Below are 22,794 nucleotides of genomic sequence, written 5' to 3' on the forward strand. Positions count from 1 at the left end.
ATTATCTAAAAAAAAAATAATTTAAATCTGTATTTTTTATTATTAGGATTTAGCATACACTTCTGACAATTCAACCGTAAGAGTCCAGTGGACAAATTACAGTGATCCTGAGTCTGGTATAGCAACTTACGAAGTTTCATTATGGAAGAACACCTCATGTTTTATCAGTGCTGAAGAGATATTAGAAGTTAATTGGATAGAGCTGACCAGCAATTATACAGAATACAGCTTTGTTAACTTGAATATTACAGTATGTAGCAGTATATATATATTCTCACTAAAGAAAAACACTTTACTGTCTGTCTGACCAATTGAATGACACATTAATTTGATTCTAATCTGGCATTTTCTTATCCGTATTCTGAATACATCAACAAAGTAAACAAAACTGAGAAAAGAAATTGCTGTGAAGTGACTGTATAGTGGTGGCCAGTTTTTATGGATGGATCGAGGCAGTATGAGAGAACCATGTCATTGATGAAAACTGACAATCATAGGCAATCATTATTGAAATAAAAGGCACATGCGACCACAATGTTAACAGGCTAATAAACTCTGTAGATGGGTCAATATCTTTAATTGTTTTTACATAGGCGGTAATGGTAACGTTTTTTCCTGTAGCTCAGTCCATATCGTAAACTTGGATATGTATGATAGCTCATTTTGAAGCTGTGACATTTTCACATATGTGGTTAAATTTTCGGGGTACGAAGTGAGATAACTTTTCCCGTAAATTAGCATACCCCGAACATCCTTTCCTGATGCGGCTCCTTGTGGTAAAATATCTCCTTTTTAACATAATAAGTTCTTTGAAAATTTAATACTTTGAACACATTTAATAGCTCCATAGTTTTTACAAAGTTATTCTATGTTCCTCTTCTTTCTTATCACCACAAATGGTAAAGCTCAGTCATTTGTAAAAAACAGAAATATGTCCAATATCACTACACAGAGATTTTTTCTTTACACGTGACTTTTGAGTTCCTCATTTCGAGGAGCATTAGGGATGTTGTCCCAGATAAACTAATAAGACCAATCAGCTACCAAGGCCCCTATAAAGTATTGCAGTAAACTATCCCAAAAGACCAAATAGCAGAAATTATTCTTTTACCAACCAATTTGATGCATATTTCTTTTCCTATTCCAACCTCACATGTGATTGTGCAGTCATTTGACATTTATTTTTGCAGATGAACATTCCATATACAATTCAAATAAAAGTCACAAATGAAGCAGGCCTTTCACTAATTGGGAAATCATCACCAGTTTTGTATGACCCTTCCAAACCTGTATCAGGTACTATAGTTGATGGTCCAAATTTTGAAGCAGGACAAGTTTGGTTTAGTTCAACAGAGACAATATCAGGTATGTATTGTGTTTTTAGTAATGTAATTATTAAGGTAGATTAAGTTATAGATTAAATTTTGTAATACTTTGCAAAAATGTTCTTTATATAATGTGCTATAGTGAAAATATAATAAAAGTATGGATCAATGAGTTTTTTCCCAGCAACAGGTTGTGTAAAATTATTCAAATTTTTAATGATAATACATGTACCAGGAAAACAAACTAGGTTTCAAAAGAACTGACACTTAACGTTAGAGTTTTAAATAAATTATGAGATAATAGCTCTTATAATGTGCTTTCAGATGATAAATTATATATTTGGGTCTTGAAACTTGATTATTTGTTACAAAACCAAAAAAAAATCACTATACATTCTTAATATTCTTAATAAGATTTCCAGAGTTATCTCCCTTTTGAATTATAATTTAGTAGAAAACTACAATATTTCAAATTAATTATTCTGCTTCCTTTATACCTTTTGTACCAACTTTTACAGTGTATGCAACAGATGTGAAAATGCTCATTTTCTGACTTAATTTCTCCTTTTTATTTAAGGTTCATTTTTGCACTTTGCTAATCCAGTGGGTTCAGCATGTCCAACAAGGTTGATTTCAATGAGCAAGGACCCTCACTGGCAAAAACTGCAAATTTTTGAACTTCAAGATCTAAGTGGCAAGAAATTGTCCCTTCAGTATCATCCAGCAAACATCAATACGGATATTTATGATGATACAATGTCAGTAAAGCTTGCCAGAGATCAGAAAAAACAACAGATGCTGACTGGGGCATATTTCAGACCTGCTAGTTTCAAAAATGGAGGCACATATCATGTAAGCTCATATATATTTCAAGGATTAACAGTGTATTTTATTAAGGCTGTTTACTGTGGATTCATTAATTTTTGTGGGTACCAATTTTCATGGATAATGGAATAATTGCATGTTTGTGGATTTTTAATTTCGTTGTTTTGCCAAAGTCTTCATTCAAGCCTTTAGAAAGTTTGTCATTTGTTGAACATTTGATTTTGTGGTTCACCTATACCCACAAAATCCACTAATATTGGTATCCAATGAATAATAATGAACCCACATTAACTATAAAAAAAAAAGGAGATGATTTATAATTGCCAATGAGACAACTCTTCACTAGAGACTAAATAACTATAGTTAACTTGTATTTTTTTGTTATGTCAGATATTTTAGTGGCAAGAAATAATAAAACTATACACGTCTCAAATGATATACTGTGTAATGTGCCCTATTTGTGGATTTATTTTATTTCGAATTGACCTATGTGTTTTTATCTCTCAGATTTCAGTGAAACCAGCAAAAGGACATGGAATTGCTGTGACAGAGATTTTGTTTTGGGACGGACCAGATACTGTTATAACTTCTTATGAATATAAAGAAGACATTGACTGGGCATCAAATGTGTGCCAGTGCTGTTTAGTAGAACCAGTACCAGAGGTATAGGGAGGAATGGGAAAATATTATTGATATCTTACATTCTTTATGACAATTTTGTTTAATTTCATCAAGATTAATAACTCTTCAAAATACCCATGGATATATTTTAGAAAAAAAAATATGTATTCAACCATAACTTTAATTTGAATATAAAATTTATAAAGTCAATTGTAAAAACAATATACTAACTATTATAAACATTAAAGTTTATACTGCACTGATTTTGTTTGTAAAACATCATCCATATCAAAATAATAATAACAAAAATTTAGAGAAGATTTCTTTATAGCTATTTGTACTGTATTGTACTAACACCTTTAAGCCTTAAAAATGTGTAATATTCTGTCATAATCAAAACTAGAAATAAAAGTTCAAAGAAAGTTATTTTATTTAACATTTGAAAGAAAAAACAGTTCAAAGGAACACATGTGTTAATTTTCCAGGCTTGTGACTATTGCAATTGTTCCAGATATTTATCTGATAAATATGGAAACAGCACACTACCTACAGTACCCAGTAAAACAGAAGCTACAACAGATCAGACAATAACAACTCCACACCCATATGACATAGTCAATAACCCTGCTGACAGTAATGTTTCAAAACCTGTTGATACAAGTACTCCTGTGGCTCGAAAGTCCTGTGGCATTCAGTTACTTTATGGTGAATTATATTTTACTACAATAAAGGAATGCATTATAAAACAAATTCTGAACAGATATGTGGAGATATACAATAAGTTATTGTATGGCCTTCAATGATGAGCAAAACTTATAACTTAAACCTGACATATCATAATGTGAAACAACCAATGAACTTGACATGATTGCTGACAAAACAATAAACGAAAAACAAATATGCTCAGCAGCAACCAACAACTACTGAAGTTATGTCCTGATTGCATATGAAATGTACAATCTTATAACCATGATTCTTACGTCTATGAATTATTTACTATTCAAAAAAAAAAGGGCCTCAAGAAAATAATTCTTCAAAATGGATTTTTTTTTTAGGAAACTATTGTTTTGTAGATGGAATAATGTGAATTTGCTTTAACAAAATGAACCAATGAAAATATATACAAATCATATGTGTACTGGTCAGTGGTGTTGAACTTTTTTTAAACAAATTTATTTCTATATCTAATTATGTATTTTTTTTCTTTCTATTTTCTAGATCAAAATTCCAAAATTGTGACTTGGTGTCGGTTCTCTAATGATATTTTCCCAGTTATGAAGACAGCTGTTGATTACAACATAACTGGAGAATTTCTCAATATCAGACTAATATTTAAACCAGAGATGGATAGTGCAGTTGATGTAAGATAGATTTTACCATGTTCAAAATAGCAGTACTAGATTTTGGAGTGTTCCTTTATTAGCAGAAAAATAACAAAAGCATAATTCAAAGATAATAAGTGTTTAAATAATAACTGCAGGCTGTTCAATTTCATTTTTTTGTAAATATGCTGTTTTTTGATGATTTTTCATTTAAATAAAAGATGTTGGTATAAGTCAACCCAACAACTCAGAAATCTTGAAATACACTGAAAACTGGAAATTTTGTAGATTAATATTAGTGTCTTGAGATCTATTACAAACTTTTTAATTGGATTGATAATTAAAAGAGCCATGTGTTAAAAGAGCCATGGGACAAACATGAAGTGAGGCCCCCTTTTTAATGTTGTATTGGGTGTAATTGTCACCCTTTTTCATTGCTATAAGATAGCAAAAGTTATATTTGTCACGACTTATTTATTTCAGATTTCTTTATGTCTTGTGGTATTTATTAATGATGAGGAAATAACTGAGCTCTGTGGAATCCCTGGTATGAGTGAAACAACAAAACTAGTGCTGCATGTTTTCAATCGTAACAATTTTGTACCAGAGATTACAGATATATTCAATGTATTCTCTACGAGGGCAGTTTTCAAAAATCTGATACTCCCACCACCAACTGGTGCACTTTGTCGCTATGGTGATTCATTCAGAGGTGGAAGTAACCCAATAATAAAGTATGAAGTTGGTATTGGGAGCGACAAGTTGTTAACAGATATTGAACCCTTTAGAAAAGTTGTAGAACCATGTATCCCTTGCTTTGAGGAATGCTCTAAATACAACTGTGACCAGAATTGCAACTTGGATAAAGTTATGGACTACAGTTTCACTTTGACAAACTTGAACCTTTTACCATATATCATGGATTTGAATGAAACTGGACATTCATATAATAAAACAATAATATACTATCTTACAGGTAAGAATTACAAAATATAAAGTCTGTGTAAGAATACAAATGGCTTTCCATACTCTGTTGAGTTGCATTTTTGTCTTAAAATTTATAGAATTCTTATATTGGATAAAAGGGATGTTTCAACCATATATCCTCATTCAAAAGTTTTGATTGTGTAAAAAACTAGGGGGAGATGGGGGGTTCTGGTCCCCGGATCTGCTGTTGAAAAGAAAAATATACTATGCTTAAATAAGTCATTGTTGAAAATTGGATGTTAACAGATGTCACATTTGTAAATAAGGAAAAAATTGTAAAACTGTTCAAGTCTACTGTAAGGCAAATTAAAAATTGCTTGTTTGGTGGTTATTTTTACAGGAAGGGCTGTGACTGGATCTGGAGATGGTGCTGTATCCTCATCTTCAGGATTTTACATTGACATCACAGGTCCTGTGTTTGACCTTGACATTATGCTGACTTCCCCAATTTATATTGACGTAACCCGAGGACAGTTCCAGCCAGTCAGGTTCCAGGCATCAAACAGCACCATTAAAGCTTTTTGGAGGTGTACTGATGATGAAAGTCAAGTAAAGGTAACTTACATTGAATTATAAGTCATTGAAGTTTAGCTTAATATATATACGACACAATAATTGAATTCAATTGAACACAATAGATGTATTTACACTTGTATGCAAATTTGTCCGCCATTAAGTAAAATCACACTGGTTCTTGTAAACTTTGACATCATAATTCAAAACATTTGACGTCACAACAACAAAGTGATTGTTGCTTGATTTCAAAAGGTGATTCAGAGTAGATCTAACGTCAATTTGAGGCAAAACACAGCTATATACTAAAAGTGTAAAATATGTTTATCTTGAACACCATGCATGACATCTTTTTCAGGAAAACTTTTGGGCAATTGGTAAAACCCCTGGTGGAACAGAACTACAGGAATTTCAATCAGTAGGCCTCAATGTAACTGGCATTAATTCATCATTTGAAGGCATTCTCCAACATAACCATACATATTACGTGTCTATTATCTGTGTCAATGGAGGTGGGAAACCTACTCAATGGAATGATACATATGGTATGTTTAACAGATTACTGGTTATTAACCATTATTTTATCATGTACATTTATGTCCCATCAAACATTTTCCAAACTTCAACACACATTCTGGCACCTTAAGACTTATGTTTCTCTCGGGTTTAAAAACAGCATATTAAAGCATTTGAAATGAATTAGTAATTAGTTTAGTTTATGTAATTTTAGAATAGCAAATTATTACATGGGTAATATAGTAATGGTGTACTGATGCAGCTCATATAATGTATCATCTGCTATGGACCGAAACCAGTCAGGTTATGAAACATCACTAGGCATTGTTAAATGAGAGGGGGTAGGAGGGGTCCTGATCCCAAATTCCCGGGCTTAAAAACACCAGATCCCGAAATCCCGGGCTTAAAAACACAAAATCCTGAGGTCCCGAAATTCGAAAAAAGAATTCCGGGATCCCGAAAGGGTCAATCCCAAAATCCTGAGCTTAAAAATACTGGATCCTGGTGTCCCGATAAAGGTCCTACCCCCCTCTTAAATATGTGTTTTGTTGGCATATTTTATATTTTGATGCTAACAAATTATTTAAGGTATTCAAAATTTTTAATACAGAATATTATTATGAAATTAATCTTAATTACTATATTTTAGCATTGATATGGAATGATTGTTCATTATTACTTTACCATGCTATTAAACTCTTTTAAGGTGTGTACTGACTTATGTTTTTAGGTGTTGTTCCTTTGTTAGAACTACCAGAAGTAGATAATTTAAACAATACTGTCCTAGGAGAAGTTAAACCATTTGATGAACCAGTGATACCTTCAGATGCCATGGAGAGTACAGATCCTGATAGTATAGGATTTACATTTACTGTTAGTGAAGATAAAACCATTAACAAATATGGTAAGTTTACATGATTAAGATTTATTTTGAGAATTCAAACTACATCATTTGTGTAATATACATATACAAGCATTTTTCTACTTTCAGGATATCAATTTGTGTATAAGCATTCCAATTGCTCTGAAAGTGTACCATTAATGTTTAAGACCACAGATTGAAGGTTTTGATTGGTTTTGGGGGTTATGGTTCCAGATGTCTAGGAATTTGGGGCCAAAATAATGTTTTTTTAGTTTTCAGTCAATAACTTGTATTTAAGTGCAAAAATCTCTAAGGGGGGGGGAGGGGTGTTATGGTTCAAATCATCAAGCAACTAGGGACAAAAATGGGGGAAAACAAGGGTTTTTCTGGTTACAGGACAATTTAGAAAATTTAAAAGCAGTGAAGGGGAGGTAATCCAATTAAAATTTAAAAGAACACTTATATATATGTTTGATAACTTGATTACCTCCCTTCCACTGCTTGAAAATTATGTATTAAGAAATGATGATTGTCTTGAGATATGCAGCTGTAAATTTATTTTTAGAAGTTACTGTTTATAAATATTAATTTTAACCATGACTGTATGTCATTTTATATTTTAATATTTTATAATGTATTTAAATGAGTAGTTATTGTTGCCAACTCCATTAGAAATTAGAATTGAGATTATTTTTTTTAATAAGGAAACAGGGAGTTGAAAAAAAATGTGGGGTGTAAAATTTTTCTCATTTCAGATTTCAGAAATTAAAAAGAATTTTTCTACAAATATTTTTTTTCTTCAGGGGATTAATATTCAACAGCATAACGTATAGCTCAATAGCAAAAAAAATAATTTTAAAGTGTCAGAAACCTATGATGTGTCAACTACTTAATCACAATCCAAATTCAGAGCTAATTCATGCTTGAATGTTGTGTCCATACTTGCCCCAACTGTTCAGGGTTCAACCACTGCAGTCGTATAAAGGATGCACCCTGCGGAGCATCTGGTTATAATGGGGCATGATGTCAAATGGACACTTGTACCAATCTCAGAATGAATTTATAGATGCTTTAATAAAAGTCAAAGGTAGTAATACCAGTTCGTTTTATTTTTTCTTCAGATTTGTGTATTGGAACAGATAAAAATAAAGATGATATTTTCCCCTGTGCATGGGTTGGGTATAACATATCAGGATCAGCTTCTATCAAAGATGGGTATTTATTAATTGATGATGTAAGAGTAAGACCTCTGTCAGAACTAAAGAACACATTTTGGAATGTATCCGAGGACCAAACACAGAATAAGACAAGTGTATTCCATATGGAACCTGGCAGGACGTTGTTTCTTACTATGAGAGTTTGTAATGAAGCAGAACTCTGTACAAACAAGTCATTAGGAAGTGTACTGATAACTAATACAGAATCAATAATAAAAAGATCAGATCATGGAGAATCAATTCATATTGTAGAATATGTTTCAACAGACTCTAGACGGAGAAAAAGAAATGCAGAGACAATTGTTTTAACAACTCCTGAAGGTAAAATTTCTATAGAATTCCAGTAAGCTAGAGTATCTGTACAACAATACTGCACCAGAAGTTTTCTTGTAGTTCAATTTGGAAATATGTGAAGCACAAATTTGAAATACTATGTGTTACAGACCTAGTGAATTGGGGGGAAAAAGGGGGTAGAGAGAATGAAAGCATCAATGGTTTCTTTAGAATTTTGAAAAAAATAGAAGCAAAATGAAAATTCTATATTATGGGTGGTTGGGGTTTTTGAAAAGTGCCTCCAGTCCATCAATCCTTGTACTTTTTAAAATTCTCAATGTTTCAGTTAAGTAAACAGCAAGCAGAAAACATTAAAAGTTACTAAGAAGATAAATTCAATTTGAATGTAATAGTAAGCTAGCAAAAAAAGCAGGATACCATACTACATATATATACTATCCATAGATTGCTTCATAATAACGGAAACTCATGTATTAGTACATTTGTATTTTAAAATTGCAAGATCTTTTGAAATAATTTTTTCACCATTTTTAAAAACTACAGGTAACAGGATAAGAATTTACATTTTTTTGCTTAGGAGTGAGAGCTTTATTTCACATATTAATTTTGCTTAAATTACTTAAAGAATTTTATAGTCTGTAATTGAGATTGCAATTAACTGTTCAGAATTAACTAAGCTATCATATATACTGGGAAAAAATATAAGTCAATAGAATTGATAGCAATGCATCAGTGGTGCATTATAGTTGAAGCTTGTAGAGCAGAAGCATAAGCACTTTGTTAAGAGTACATATGGTCCAGCATCAATCTTTCACTATCTCATTTATACTTTGTCACAATTTGTGACCTGGAATTGCTATGTACTACTTTCATATTAATATAGGATTGATACCAGGACAGACAATTGTACTTCAGCCAATATCTGAAGAAGATCTAACAACAGAGTACAGATCTGATTCTTCAACTGATTTTCATCCATACATAGTTAACCCAGCAACTACTGTTGATATGGTGGACAGATTATTGTACAAGAGGTACTGTGATTATATGATGATTTATTAAGGTGGTACCTAACTCTACAGGGAGATAACTCTGTAATATCAGCTAAACGTTTTAATAACGTTGCGTTGCGAAGGCAATATTAAGCTTCTCAATGATCAAAATTACTGTTTGTCAAACTGCTATATATAACCAGTATAATTTTTCTGATAAAACGGTTGGTTCAAAAGTTTGAAACTTTCACATTTTTGTCAAAGGGTCAAAGTTATACTTTGTCAAAATTTCATGAAAATTAAACTAGCCAAATTGACTTTTGTAAAGGTGTTGGGTACCACCTTAAATGACAAAAATTAATATAATAAAAGTTATGATATGTAATCTATAGTTTTCTTTTTTACCATACATTTTACAGAATACATTCCTTGGTAATGACATTTTCTGTGATACCAGTTGGTCATCTGCCTATGCCAGGACCAATAAATATTACATATCCAGATACTGTTGGAGAGAATGAAGAGACCAGAACTGCCCTAGCTCACTGGAATACTGGTATGTACATATTTTTTTAAATGTAAAACAATTGGTAAAATACATAAAGTACCTTTTAAAAGTTCCAAACACCATAGCAAAAATGAGGAATGACAATGCTCCAAATTCACAGAGTAACAAAACCATTTACCTTACAGTGCAACTAGCAAAACCAATAAGTAGGACGAATAGGCAAAAACAATTTTATTTTTTGTGTAATTTTGAAAAAGTTATATGAGTAATTGACTGAATCTAAAATTTGTAGTATATTTATATCTTTATGATCTAAAATATCTTGCTTCAGGATGGTTCCTTTTCACATTTAACTTTTCCTTAACATTCTTTAAATCCCCTTAAAAATATTCCTAGGTATTGCGTTAAATATCCCCAGTTACACAAGACAAAAGCTTTTTGTCCCCTGTGTAACGCATTGTGGGGAACATCGAAAAACAGGGCATCCATTATCCAGTCTTGCTAGCGCTCTAACAAGTACATTTCTTGACAGATTTTTATAAAACTTGTTCGACAAGTTCTATATTGGTGGCCGATCCATTTAAAAAAAAAAAGTTATGTCCCTTGGGAATATTAAATTTATGGTATAAAATGGCATCGTTAGAGCTCTCATGGATATAATTCTTGCCAGATTTACTAAAACTTACACTATAGGTTAATGTGAGCAATATTTTAGACAAATTCTTCATTGTTTTCCGATTGACTTTCTTAAAAAAAGTTATGGCCCTTGGAAATATCAAATTAGGGAAAATGTTCTTTATAGCACTCTCATGGGTAAATTCTTGCCAGATTTTTAAAGATATTATACTAAAGATTAATATCAGCAATATGACAAGTTTTATAATTGTGGCCAATTGACTGGGTTTTTTTTCAAAGAATTGTGCCCATTGGATATAATGTCCTTTTTAGCCCTATTTCAGGTACAATTCTTGCTAGCCTTTTATAAAACTTATACTATAGAATAATTTCAGCAATATCTCAGACAACTTCTGAAATGGTGGCTGATTGACTTTTTAAAAAAAAGAGATATGTCCCTTGGAAATATTAAATTTATAGAAAATGGCCTAATTAGTGCTCTCATGGGTACAATTCTTTCCAGATTTACATAACTTGTAATATAGGTTAATGCCTAGTAAAATTTGTGTAATTTTCTCCTATTACAGGTCTACAGCAATGGCAGTTGAGTAGTATGACATGTGGTAAAGCATTGGATACTGATAATGGAGATGAAACAAAGAGTGTTGAGGTATTGTTCAGGTTTTTATGAATATAAAACTCAAAATTATAAGGCTTAGGAAAGTTTTAACATTGCTGTTTTGTTCAAGGTTTATCTCATCTAGGGACATGTCCAGACTATTGTGTTATCATCATTTTGTAAATAGTCCTGACAATTCCCTAGATGGATGACAGATCTAGATTTAGTAAATAGTTCAGCAATGTTAACTCTTCTTGCTTATTGGTTGTCTTTTATAACTTAAAGTTACATATAACTAATTTTCCATATTGCAATATTTGGTCTTGAACTTTATAATGTAAGTGTTGGCTATTTTCTTATCTGCTATGCAGTCAGTCCTATCTGAAGACACTTTGGGTTCAATTACAAGTACTGAGCTCTATGTCTAATAAATATTGAGACATACTTTGCCTAACATGGCATACACCTTGTTGTTTTGATGTTTTACTGGTGCTCAGTTTCAGTGGCATTCATAAATACATGGTGAGTTTGAGCTTCTAGATGTATGTTTCTTATATATCATATTTAATTTAATTTAATGTTATTTATTTTATTTTGAAGGTTTGCAAAACATGGGGAGATGAAGTGGTGGATAAAATCAACCAAACTGACAAATCTGTCTCATATTTCTCTGAAGAAACACAATTTGCTGTGTTTATTATTTCAAATAAAGTGTATAATTCTCCTCCAGTACTGACCAGTGACAGGTTTATATCAATCAAAGAAGATGAAGGTAATTAAAATATAGGTCAGGAAAATATCTAAAAAAAATTAGGCACATAAACATTGTAAGATATATTTGTTTGCAGTTTAGATATCTTGTATTGTGACAAAAACACTAAAGATCAAGTTCAAACACTAGGTATTGAACAAAATAAGGGATAATGGCAATTTGAAACAAGGTATCAAATAAGAAACAGAAGGCATATATATATTGGGCTATCGTAACATTTAATGCAGTTTTAAAATGTATTGAACTATTATATCTCTCTCATAGACAAAATTTGCCCTTTCTTTCTGTGTCTGTCATAAAGAAATAAGAAGATGTAATATGTTTGCCAATGAAAAAAATATCCAACAAAGAGTACAAAAAATTTGCAATTTCAGAAATTGTTTACATCTAAATAGAACACAAACAAATAATTCAGGTATGAGCCATGGTAGTAAAGCTCATACCTATCATGGTAGTAAATGATAGTACAATTATTTAATTCTTTTTTATTATGTAAATATCATTGATAAATGAATAGCTACAGGTACTGTGGATTCATAAATATTCGTTTCATACCAATTTTTGTGGGTAAAGGGAAACCACAAACTAAAATGGTCAATAAATTAAAATTTTCTAAAAGAACATATGCAGACTTTGCCAAAACCACAAAATTAAATATCAACGAAAATGCAAGTTTTACTCATCGATGAAAGTTGGTGCTAAAAAATAATAAATGAATCCACATTATATGTTTTTTTATGTCATTTCTCAGGTACATTACAATACCAGTTGGAGGCAACTGATGAAGAAGGGGATGTAATCAAATTCAGTCTGGCAAGTCAGACATACAAACTTGGTAAACCACTGCTTTTTGAGGATGGAATGTAAGTAGTATTAGCAAATTCTCAATACCCAATGAAATTGAGAATGGGATATGGCTGTTAGTTGGATTGTTTGTCCCATTCTCCTTTTTTCATGGTTTGTATTCCTGACATATGTCTAATTTATTACACAAAGCAAGTTGTCTTTATCAATTTCTGATATTTTTAAAGGGGAGATAATAAATCTACATGCATCTTCAGGTTAGTGAGTATAGTTTAAGTCAACTACATTATGACTGACAAATGTATTAGCTGACTAGATAAAATTTCAGACATAAATGAAAGTTTTGTTTTGTAGACTGTTGTATACTCCATGTACAGATTGTTCAGGGGTTGAAACATTAACAATCATCCTTCAAGAAATACAGACAAATGATGATATACCTCCAGCCAGCAGTGAAACAACAATTGTCATTACCATTATAGATTCTAATGACCCACCAGAAATATTCTTGACCCAATATGGACAATCTATTTTATCATCAGATCCAACAGAACCAGTTTTGGTAGGAACCTCTTTTAGAGCTATTATTAGCACTTATGTACTTAATAATATTATAATATTTTGTCTCTTGAATAAAAGGAAGTTAAAATCTTCAATAATTTTTTTTTTAGGTCACATGTTAAAGTATGAAATTTCAACACATCATTAATGTTCATTGACATATATTTTAGGTATATCTAGAACAGAAAACCATATTTAACCTGAATAAATGGACAGAGGAATTCACTGCTGTAATTGGAGTATTTGATATGGAACAACAAGATCTCTCTATGAATGTACAAAAACCTATGCATGGTACACTTATGTTTACAAATGAAAAAACAACAGCACCCATGACACTGAATTGTGAAACTACTGTAAATGTAAGATTCTGCCCTTGTGAATAGAAATAGGGTGTTTTTGTACAGATCATTGTGTATAAAATAAGTTGTACCATAAGTATTTCACTATTATAATTTCAGAAGGGGAAAATTATGTAAAATCTTTTTTTTTTTAAATCACTAAAATCATAAAAGAGACTTTTCTTTGTGCTTGAATTTTAACAAGATATAATATTCTATTCCTAATTGATTCCCTTTGTGGGTGAAAATTGTAAAATAATTGTAATGAAAATTCTGTTTTGTAGAAAATCTCAAAATTTTAGAAATTGATTATTATTGTTATTGCAAAGGAAATAAAAAAATTCCCAAAAATTAGTTGTTGGTTACCTAACTATTGTATTGTTTAAAAAAGGGACTCTTCTAATGAGTAAATACACTAGGTATTGCTCTTTCAAGAGTTCTGACAATTGGAAATTTGAATTACTCTTGAAAAATTTAATAACTCACTGAATGATTTGGCTGTACAACAAAAAATAAACAAGTGGTTGAAATACAAATAATAATTTCCTTACTCATTGGTTATTGTTAACAAATCTTGTACTTTTATAAATTCTCTACTTCTTCGGTTTTAATTAAAACTTAATTTCTAGGTAGAAAAAATCTCAAATAACTGCTGTCCAAATATTCAAAAATGGATACAATATGACCTTGTATTGGTTTGTTTGCATGGTTGATATCATAAATAAAAAGTCACTTCAATTATGAGGCCTCAGTTGCTAATTTGTAAATCTTACATTTTTTTGCAGGTAGTGGGTGAACCATGTGGTAATTTTAGCAAAACTTTACCACACAACAAGGATGCAGTATCCTGGCTTTACACCAGTTTGTTCTACAATCAGAGTATGAATTCTTCTGGATTTGACCTACTAAAAGTCTACTTCTCAGATTCAATGAATATATCATCAACTGTTGTGACAATACAGTTCATATTAATGGAGTCACCTTGTCATAATGATGGATTATGCCAGCGTAAGTGGAAACCTAAATTATTATAAATAAAACAGATTAATTGATGATTTATTAGTGTTCAGGGGCAACTATTTAATGCATATTTAGGATGCAATTTAATATGATGGTTAACTGGACAATTTAAAAAGTCTTCTTAAAACAGACATATGTTAAATGAAAATCATAGTTTTATTATGTATTCAAATATAAATATTGGTCTCTTGTTTGGCTTACATTTGTATAATTCCTGTTTAATAACAAAACCTTTCAGATGTTACTTACTAGGTGTCTTTTGGTATTGTGTCATATGGTTGTTGTCTCGTTAACTTATAACTCAAATATCCTTAATTCATTTTTAGCCAAAGGGCCAAGTGAGCTTTTCTCATTACTTTGCGTCCTGCGTCGGAGTCGTCCGTCGTCGTTAGCTTTTACAAAAATCTTCTCCTCTGAAACTACTGTGCCAAATTGAACCAAACTTGGCCACAATCATCATTGGGGTATCTAGTTTAAAAAATGTGTGGCTTGACCTGGCCAAACAACCAAGATGGCCACCATGGCTAAAAATAGAACATAGGGGTAAAATGTAGATTTTGGCTTATACCTCTGAAACTAAAGCATTTAGAGCAAATCTGACATGAAAACAATTATTCATTTGGTCAATATCTATCTGCCCTGAAATTTTCAGACGAATTGGACAACCGGTTGTTGGGTTGCTGCCCCTGAATTGGCAATTTTAAGGAAATTATACCGTTTTTTGGCTATTATCTTGAATATTATTATAGATAGAGATAAACTGTAAACAGGAATAATGTTCAGCAAAGTAAGATCTACAAATAAGTTAAAATGACTAAAATGGTCAGTTGACCCCTTAAGGAGTTATTTCCCTTTATAGTCATTTTTTACTAATTTTTCGTATTTTTTTCTAATCTTTTACAAAAATCTTCTTCTCTAAAACTGCTGGTCCAAATTTAACCATACTTGGCCATAATCATCATTGAGGTATTTAGTTTTAAAAATGTGTGCGGTGACCCTGCCAACCAACCAAGATGGCCACCATGGCTACAAACCGTACATGAGGGCGAAATGTAGATTTTGGCTTATAACTCTGAAACCAAAGCACTTAGAGCAAATCTGACCTGTTGTTGGGTTGATGCCCCAGAATTAGTAATTTTTATAAGGAAATTTTGCAGTTTTTGGTTATTATCTTGAATGTTGTTATAGCTAGAGATAAACTGTAAAGAGCAATAGTGTTCAGCAAAGTAGGATCTACAAATAAGTCAACATGACCAAAATAGTCAGTTTACCCCTTAAGGAGTTATTGCCCTTTAAAGTCATTTTTTAACAATTTTCATAATTTTTTGTAAATTTTTAGAAAATATTTTCCACTGTAATAACTGGGCCAAGTTCATTATAGAAAGAGATAATTGTAGCAACAAGAATGTTCAGTAAAGTAAGATCTACAAACACATCACAATCACCAAAACATAATTTTGTCATGAATTTATCTGTGTCCATTGTTTAATCTGCACATAGACCAAGGTGAGCGACACAGGCTCTTGAGAGCCTCTAGTTTATTTGATTTCAAAATTGCCAAAATGGTTTCTTCCAATTTCTCTTCTATGCAACATTTGTTATTGTCACTAATATTCTGCCTTTATTTTTCATGTTATAGCTAAGAATGGCAGTAACTACCCCTGCACCAGTACCCACAGAGCAGAAAGTTTTGACTTGTATTATGACTGTGTCTGTTTACCTGGATATTTTGGTGTATACTGTGAAGAAAACATTGATGAATGCTTAAGTTCACCATGTTTAGGTACATTGGAATGTATAGATGGCAATAATGAATATGAATGTAGATGTCCAATAGATAATCCTGATTGTGTATCCAAGGAGACCACTAAAGCTTTGAGTTTAGGCTCTATTATTGGAATAGTTATCGGCTGTATAGCACTAGTGGTTTTCTTAACACAGGCCATTATCGTAGTTGTCTATGAAGAATATTACATAAAGAGAAACAGGTAATTATAAGTATTATATTTGACATTGATAGTTCAGGCTTTGGCATATTGACAGATAAAATTGAGAATGGAAATGAGGAATGTGTCTAAGAGACAACATCCAGACCAAAGAGCAGAAAATAGCCAAGGTCACCAATTGGTCTTATTTATATATTTATGGAAATATTTTTTTCTCATTAACTGAATGTTCTTTTGAGATAATTCCAGCTTATGTAACAATGCTGTATTTTAATTGGATGAGAGACATGATATTTTTCACCAATTTTTATCTGTTGAGATTTTCTTTTCTCTGACAGGATATTTGTCATTAGGGAATTCCATGTGCCAGGTACTTGCTAGCAATGTCTAAAAATAGCACAATGAATTATTTCTATTCTAATAGGACAGATTTATGGTCATTCTTATTATATGATTCCAAATAAAATATTTAGGATAAAAAAACATCATTATTGAATTTAGAGGAAATGACGTAAAAATTCTCCAAACCAGTACTTTGAATGACGTCATAAATAAAACTCATTCTAATGCAACAATTTTTGTAACGTTCATTTTGATTGGATAAGGTCACTTATTTCCCGGTACATGGCATCAATTGACAATTGATGTCATTGAACATACGCGCAAGCGCAGACGGCATATGACAGATTTAAAATACATGTTTTAACGTTGTTTTATGTCAGTTTCATTAGAATGGAGATAACAATATTGTATTTTAAGCTTCAATGGCATCAATTGGGGATTTGATGGTCGCAAATACCTGTTTACTGTCTCCGCTTACGAGTCGCCACTAAACTTAATTTGCGACCATCAAATCCCTGATTGATGCCGTCGGAGCTTAAAATACAATACAGTTATCTCCTAAATGGAAACACATTGTCAACCGGTCACAATTTTATTGGAATTTGCTTTTGTTTTTTAATATTTTTAGTTCATATGGTTATGGGCTCGTAAAAGCCAATGTGTGGGAAACAGCATGCCTTAAAAAAAAGGATTTTGTATGAACTCAAAGAGTACCTTCATAGATTGTACTTTTTCTTACCTTCAAATATTGTGTTTTGTATAACCTTCAAAGGTTGTTCTTTGTGATGTATATCATGAAATGAGGTTTTAAATATGCAGCCTAAAAATAACTAATGACATTAATATATTTATCAACATTTAACCTTTTAAAAAAGTTATTGTGAAATACTATGATTATTACTTCAATCTATTGTAGAACATGTACAAATGAATTTCAATATCCAGATGTAGCTGATCAGAATGGCCCAACGGTAATTGTATATATACTTGTTAAGATTTTTGTCTTATTGCAAATAAACTTGCATATCTGTGTCCACATTTTGTTGTTGTTGTTGATACATTAGTTGCAGTATCTGAGACAGACAGTGTCAGCAGTGTAAACTATTTGTATAAAGCTTTATTTTCCAGAATGTACCAGATCTGGATGCTTCATAAATTGATGGCATATACCTTATGTTACCTTTTTTCATCTGTGATATGGCCATGTGTCCTTGATCTCATTTACATGGTTCGGCATTGCTTAAGAGAAAAATGAGGAAAAAAAATGACTGAATTTCTAAAAAAAAGTAGTAGGATAACTATATTTGGTATATGGGTTCCTTGAAAAGACTATGTGTCCAGTAGAAAGGGTTATCCTGACCTCGACCTAATTTCATGGATCAGTGATCAAGTTTATAGTAACATGTTTGGATTGGTTTCTCAGATAGTATAAGCTGTAGGTCAAAAGCTGTATGAGGTGTATGGTATGATTGTAAAGGGTACATGTCAGTCTGGCAGGTTTCATCTGACCTCACCCTCATTTTGATTGTATTTTGGCAATGTATTAAAGTTTTTGTGTTTTGATCAGGTTTTAAAGTATTATAAGTAGTAGGTCACTATATTTGGTATATGGAACTATTGTAAAGTGTACATATCTAAAGTCTGTCTTGCAGGTATCATCTGACCTTGATCTTGTTTTCATGGTTCATTGGTCAATCTTTAGTTTTTGAGTTTTCAATTACCATATGTCAACTATATTTGGTGTATGGAATAATTGTAAGGTGTGCTGTACATAAAATTAAGAATGGAAATGAGGCATGTGTCAAAGAGACAACAACCCGACCAAAGAACAAACAACAGCAGAAGTCAACCAATAGGTCTTCAATACAGCAAGAAACTCAGGCAGCCGGAGGCGTAGTTCAGCCGGCCCCTAAACAAAAATGTACACCAATTCAGCGACAATGGACATCATACTAAACTCTGAAATATACAAAAGAAACTAAAATTTAAAATCATTCAAGACTAACAAAGGACAGATGCTCCTGACTTGGGACAGGCACAATAATGCTGTGAGGTTAGACATGTTTTTTGGAATCTCAACCCTCCCCCTGTACCTCAAGCCAATGTAGAAAAAACAAACGCACAGCAATACGCACAGTAAAACTCAATTACAAAAAAATCTTAATAGGTAACAAAAGAAACTAAACAAAATGACAATGATACATTCATTAGCAAAGGACTACTAGCAGTTACTGACATACCAACTACAGACCTCAATTAAACTGATTGAAAGATTATGTCTTCATCATATGAATATCAAGTACTATCCCTTCCGCTAGGGGTTTAGTTTTATGCAATCATAAAATTTATGAGAAGAATATAAACCATATCATGACAACAACTGGTTTTAGAATTAATGTGTTTATTTCTAATGCAAAGACCCTATAAAAGAGGGATGTAAGATACCAAAGGGACAGTCAAACTCATAAATCTAATATAAACGCCATGGCTAAAAATAAAAGACAAACAGACAAACAATAGTACACATGACACAACATAGAAAACATAGAAAACTAAAGAAGAAAAAACACAAAACCCCACCAGAAGTGAATCAATATTCTTTAAAGCCAAAATATGCAATTTTTAATGACCTGATAATAGTATAGTAACTATATCCGTTCTTAATAAGTCTGTTTAAAGGTTTTGTTAGATTTTGAGGTGAATGACCACATTTTTGTGCTTTGTAAAGAATATTACCGTAAAAAATTGAATGTGAAATGCCTGAACGTATAAGATGTCTGCATGTTGAATGATATTTACGTTGTCTGTCTGACAGGATTTATTAAACCTCAACTTCATTGTCATGGATTTTTAAAAATGTTAAGTTTATGTTATACTAGTAGTAAAACCTTTATCTGTAAGACTTTCAACATAAAATTAATGTTCAGTAAATTAAGGCAGTTAAGACATTTCGGTGTTTGCACTTGTATTAGTATTTTTTAACTAATCTGTTACCTAGTTGGTAGTGAAAAATGTTTTACAGATTACAAAGTGATGATAAACTTATTTCAACATTTAGTGATATTTTTTTCAAGTAGAACACCACTTTCAATGGTGTTTGCAGTAAACTATCCACCTAAAGTCCGAAGGACATGAATGCAAGCAACTAAAGGTTACATATGTGATATAGTCTCGGCTGCTTACCTCTTGAAAGCTTATAATCATAATATTTCAGAAGTTAGATGACCTGGATCCTTAATACCTTGTATATACTGTGGATATATTTATTTTCGTGGATTAAGAAAAACTTACATATTTGTGGATATTTAATTTCGAGGTTTTGCCAAAGTCTGCATACAGGAATACATACAATTTGACATTTGTTGAACATTTAATTTTTTGGTTTGCCTGTACCAACGATATTCACAAAAATTAGTATCCCACCAATAATAATGAATCCACAATAGATGCCTTATGTTATGAAGTTTCCATCTGTTCTTGACCTCATTTCCATGGTTCAGTGACTACTGGGGAAAAAAGTTAGGAATTTTAGTATTCTTAATTTCTCTTTTATTATGAGTAATATGATAACATGGTATGTTTTTGTGGTTAAGTCCATATCTCAAATACAATTAGCAATAGGTCTACTATATTTGGTGTAAGGAATGATTGTAAGCTGTACATGTATTTCCAGTTTGGTTTATCTGACCTTGACCTCATTTTCTTGGATCATGTTAAATTGATGTGATAGTTGTAGGAAAGTTTTAAGTTAAAGACTATCAACATAATATTAATGGTTAGTAAAGAAGGCGAGACATTTCAGCGAGTGCATTCTTGTCTAAATCAGTAATTTCTTTTTTCAATATAATATTCAAATAGATGGCTTTCATTGATAACACTTATTAAGGTTTCTTAATTTTGTTTTTAAGTTTATTATTATATCTTCATTTTTTATTTTTGCCTTTCTTTTAGAGAACCATATTTCCTATGGAAAATTTAGATAGTAGATCTTTGGTATGTATTTAACTTGTATATGTAATTTTAAGTTCATGTGAGCTCCCTACTTCACTTGGCATTCATAATTGTCATCTGTTGTCTGTTTTCCATTTGTCTTCGTAAACCATGTTCTTCTAAAATTGAAACAATTGGGCCAAAAGTTACCAAACTTTATCTAGATGTTCCAAAGGTACTAAAGGGTATCTAGTTTAAAATTTTAATCCATGCAGGGATTTGATCCATCTACAAACATGGCCATTGTTGTTAGAAATAGAACATAGGCCACGATAAGTGTCAAATTCAGCTTAAGGTTAAAAATTAAAGCAGTAAGAGCAAATCTAACTTGGGTAAAATTGTAATGCTTACCCTCCAGGTAATACATTTTATCAAACTGCTCTGGATGATTAAAGGTGCAGTCATCAGTGTTAGTAGAGCACAAAGAGAAAAAAACAAAGCATACTTACATTCTTTTAGATTGGATTTCCACTACTTATTTTCTACCACAGCTCAACTTTACTTCTTACTAAATTCTCAAATGTTAATGTCATAGAAATAAAGTAGTCATTTTTTAATTGCTATATAATTTCAAATTCCAGCTCTAATCTATTTTCTTGTCCCATATTTTAATTTTAATTGAGGTCTATTTAAAAAAAAAATGTCTATAACAAGAAAATAGTTTAAAGGTTGCACATCTGTAAATATAGACAAAGCAATTTCCCATAGGAACTCCTTTTACGGCTAAAACTGTAACACTTACTATGAAGTTTCATGAAAAATTATATCCTACAATTGAAAGTTGATATGCACTTCTATTTTATTCAAAGGTCAAATATTTTCAAGTTTTATATACCCTGAATTTGTTAGAGTTTAAACTTATACTAAAATTATGTACCACCCCTACCTTTATTTTTTGCCTACTTCAGAATTCATTTTTCACGACATGTAACTCTTTTTCACAGCAGGTTGGTCACGTTCAAGGAGAAAGGACTGCAAGGGATGATGTTCAGCAAAGTGGATCTAGTCCTGTAATTGAAAGAGGGGAGACAGAACATCAAGGTCATACTGAACCAGTACCAGAATTTGAGCGTACGATTTCACCTGTGATTCATCAGCAAAACCAAGAAGTTATTGATGATCATGATATTGATCTAATAGTGACTGAGGTTAATATTATACAGTCATTAACTTTTAATGAGGAGGATACAATGATTCATTCCTACCCAGAGATATGATATTTACTGAGGCCAAGGGATAGATTAAATTTCTTGTTTTTTTTTTTTTTAATTGTACCAACTGATATCAAGAGTCAATAGTTGTTTTATATTAATACTTTTTAGCTCACCTGGCCCAAAGGACAAAGTGAGCTTTTCTCATCACTTGGCGTCCTGCGTCTGTAAACTTTTACAAAAATCTTCTCCTCTGAAACCGCTGGGCCAAACCAACCAAGATGGCCGCCATGGCAAAAAATAGAACATAGGGGTAAAATGTCGATTTTGGCTTATATCTCTGAAACCAAAGCATTTAGAGCAAATCTGACATGGGGTATAAGTACCGATTATCAGGTTATCTGCATGTTGATATCGTAAAATATCAGCTGCGAGACATAATATGAAGCTTTTTGTCGAGTGAGCGTAGCGAACGAGATCAAAAAGTCTTCATATAATGTCAAGCAGCTGATATTTTACAATATCAATATGCAGATAATCTGATAATCGATTTATCGGGCTATATTTGCGTGTTTCAGAAGTGTTTTGAAGATGACTTGATAAGTTCGGGTCAAAGTTATTAACGTCGGTTCAAACATTATGACGTCGCTA

At 31.8% G+C, this 22,794-nt stretch overlaps 1 protein-coding gene across 1 annotated transcript in view; it reads left to right on the forward strand.

Annotated features, from left to right (window-relative positions):
* Positions 1–22,794, forward strand: part of LOC143057334 (uncharacterized) — a 52,419-nt gene that overhangs the window by 13,028 nt on the left and 16,597 nt on the right. Inside the window, exons 5-27 of the mRNA XM_076230635.1 lie at positions 47–250; positions 1,191–1,365; positions 1,903–2,177; positions 2,658–2,813; positions 3,257–3,476; positions 3,990–4,132; positions 4,577–5,069; positions 5,421–5,635; positions 5,952–6,138; positions 6,840–7,013; positions 8,093–8,509; positions 9,366–9,516; positions 9,894–10,030; positions 11,185–11,267; positions 11,817–11,988; positions 12,740–12,851; positions 13,147–13,354; positions 13,524–13,715; positions 14,480–14,702; positions 16,354–16,702; positions 17,919–17,973; positions 20,954–20,995; positions 21,937–22,140. Of these exons, the coding sequence (XP_076086750.1) occupies positions 47–250; positions 1,191–1,365; positions 1,903–2,177; positions 2,658–2,813; positions 3,257–3,476; positions 3,990–4,132; positions 4,577–5,069; positions 5,421–5,635; positions 5,952–6,138; positions 6,840–7,013; positions 8,093–8,509; positions 9,366–9,516; positions 9,894–10,030; positions 11,185–11,267; positions 11,817–11,988; positions 12,740–12,851; positions 13,147–13,354; positions 13,524–13,715; positions 14,480–14,702; positions 16,354–16,702; positions 17,919–17,973; positions 20,954–20,995; positions 21,937–22,140 (4,587 nt within the window). The remainder of the gene's footprint in view (positions 1–46; positions 251–1,190; positions 1,366–1,902; positions 2,178–2,657; positions 2,814–3,256; positions 3,477–3,989; positions 4,133–4,576; positions 5,070–5,420; positions 5,636–5,951; positions 6,139–6,839; positions 7,014–8,092; positions 8,510–9,365; positions 9,517–9,893; positions 10,031–11,184; positions 11,268–11,816; positions 11,989–12,739; positions 12,852–13,146; positions 13,355–13,523; positions 13,716–14,479; positions 14,703–16,353; positions 16,703–17,918; positions 17,974–20,953; positions 20,996–21,936; positions 22,141–22,794) is intronic.

This window comes from Mytilus galloprovincialis, chromosome 13 (assembly GCF_965363235.1).
Source record: "Mytilus galloprovincialis chromosome 13, xbMytGall1.hap1.1, whole genome shotgun sequence".
In the NCBI taxonomy this organism is placed as follows: Eukaryota; Metazoa; Mollusca; class Bivalvia; order Mytilida; family Mytilidae; genus Mytilus; species Mytilus galloprovincialis.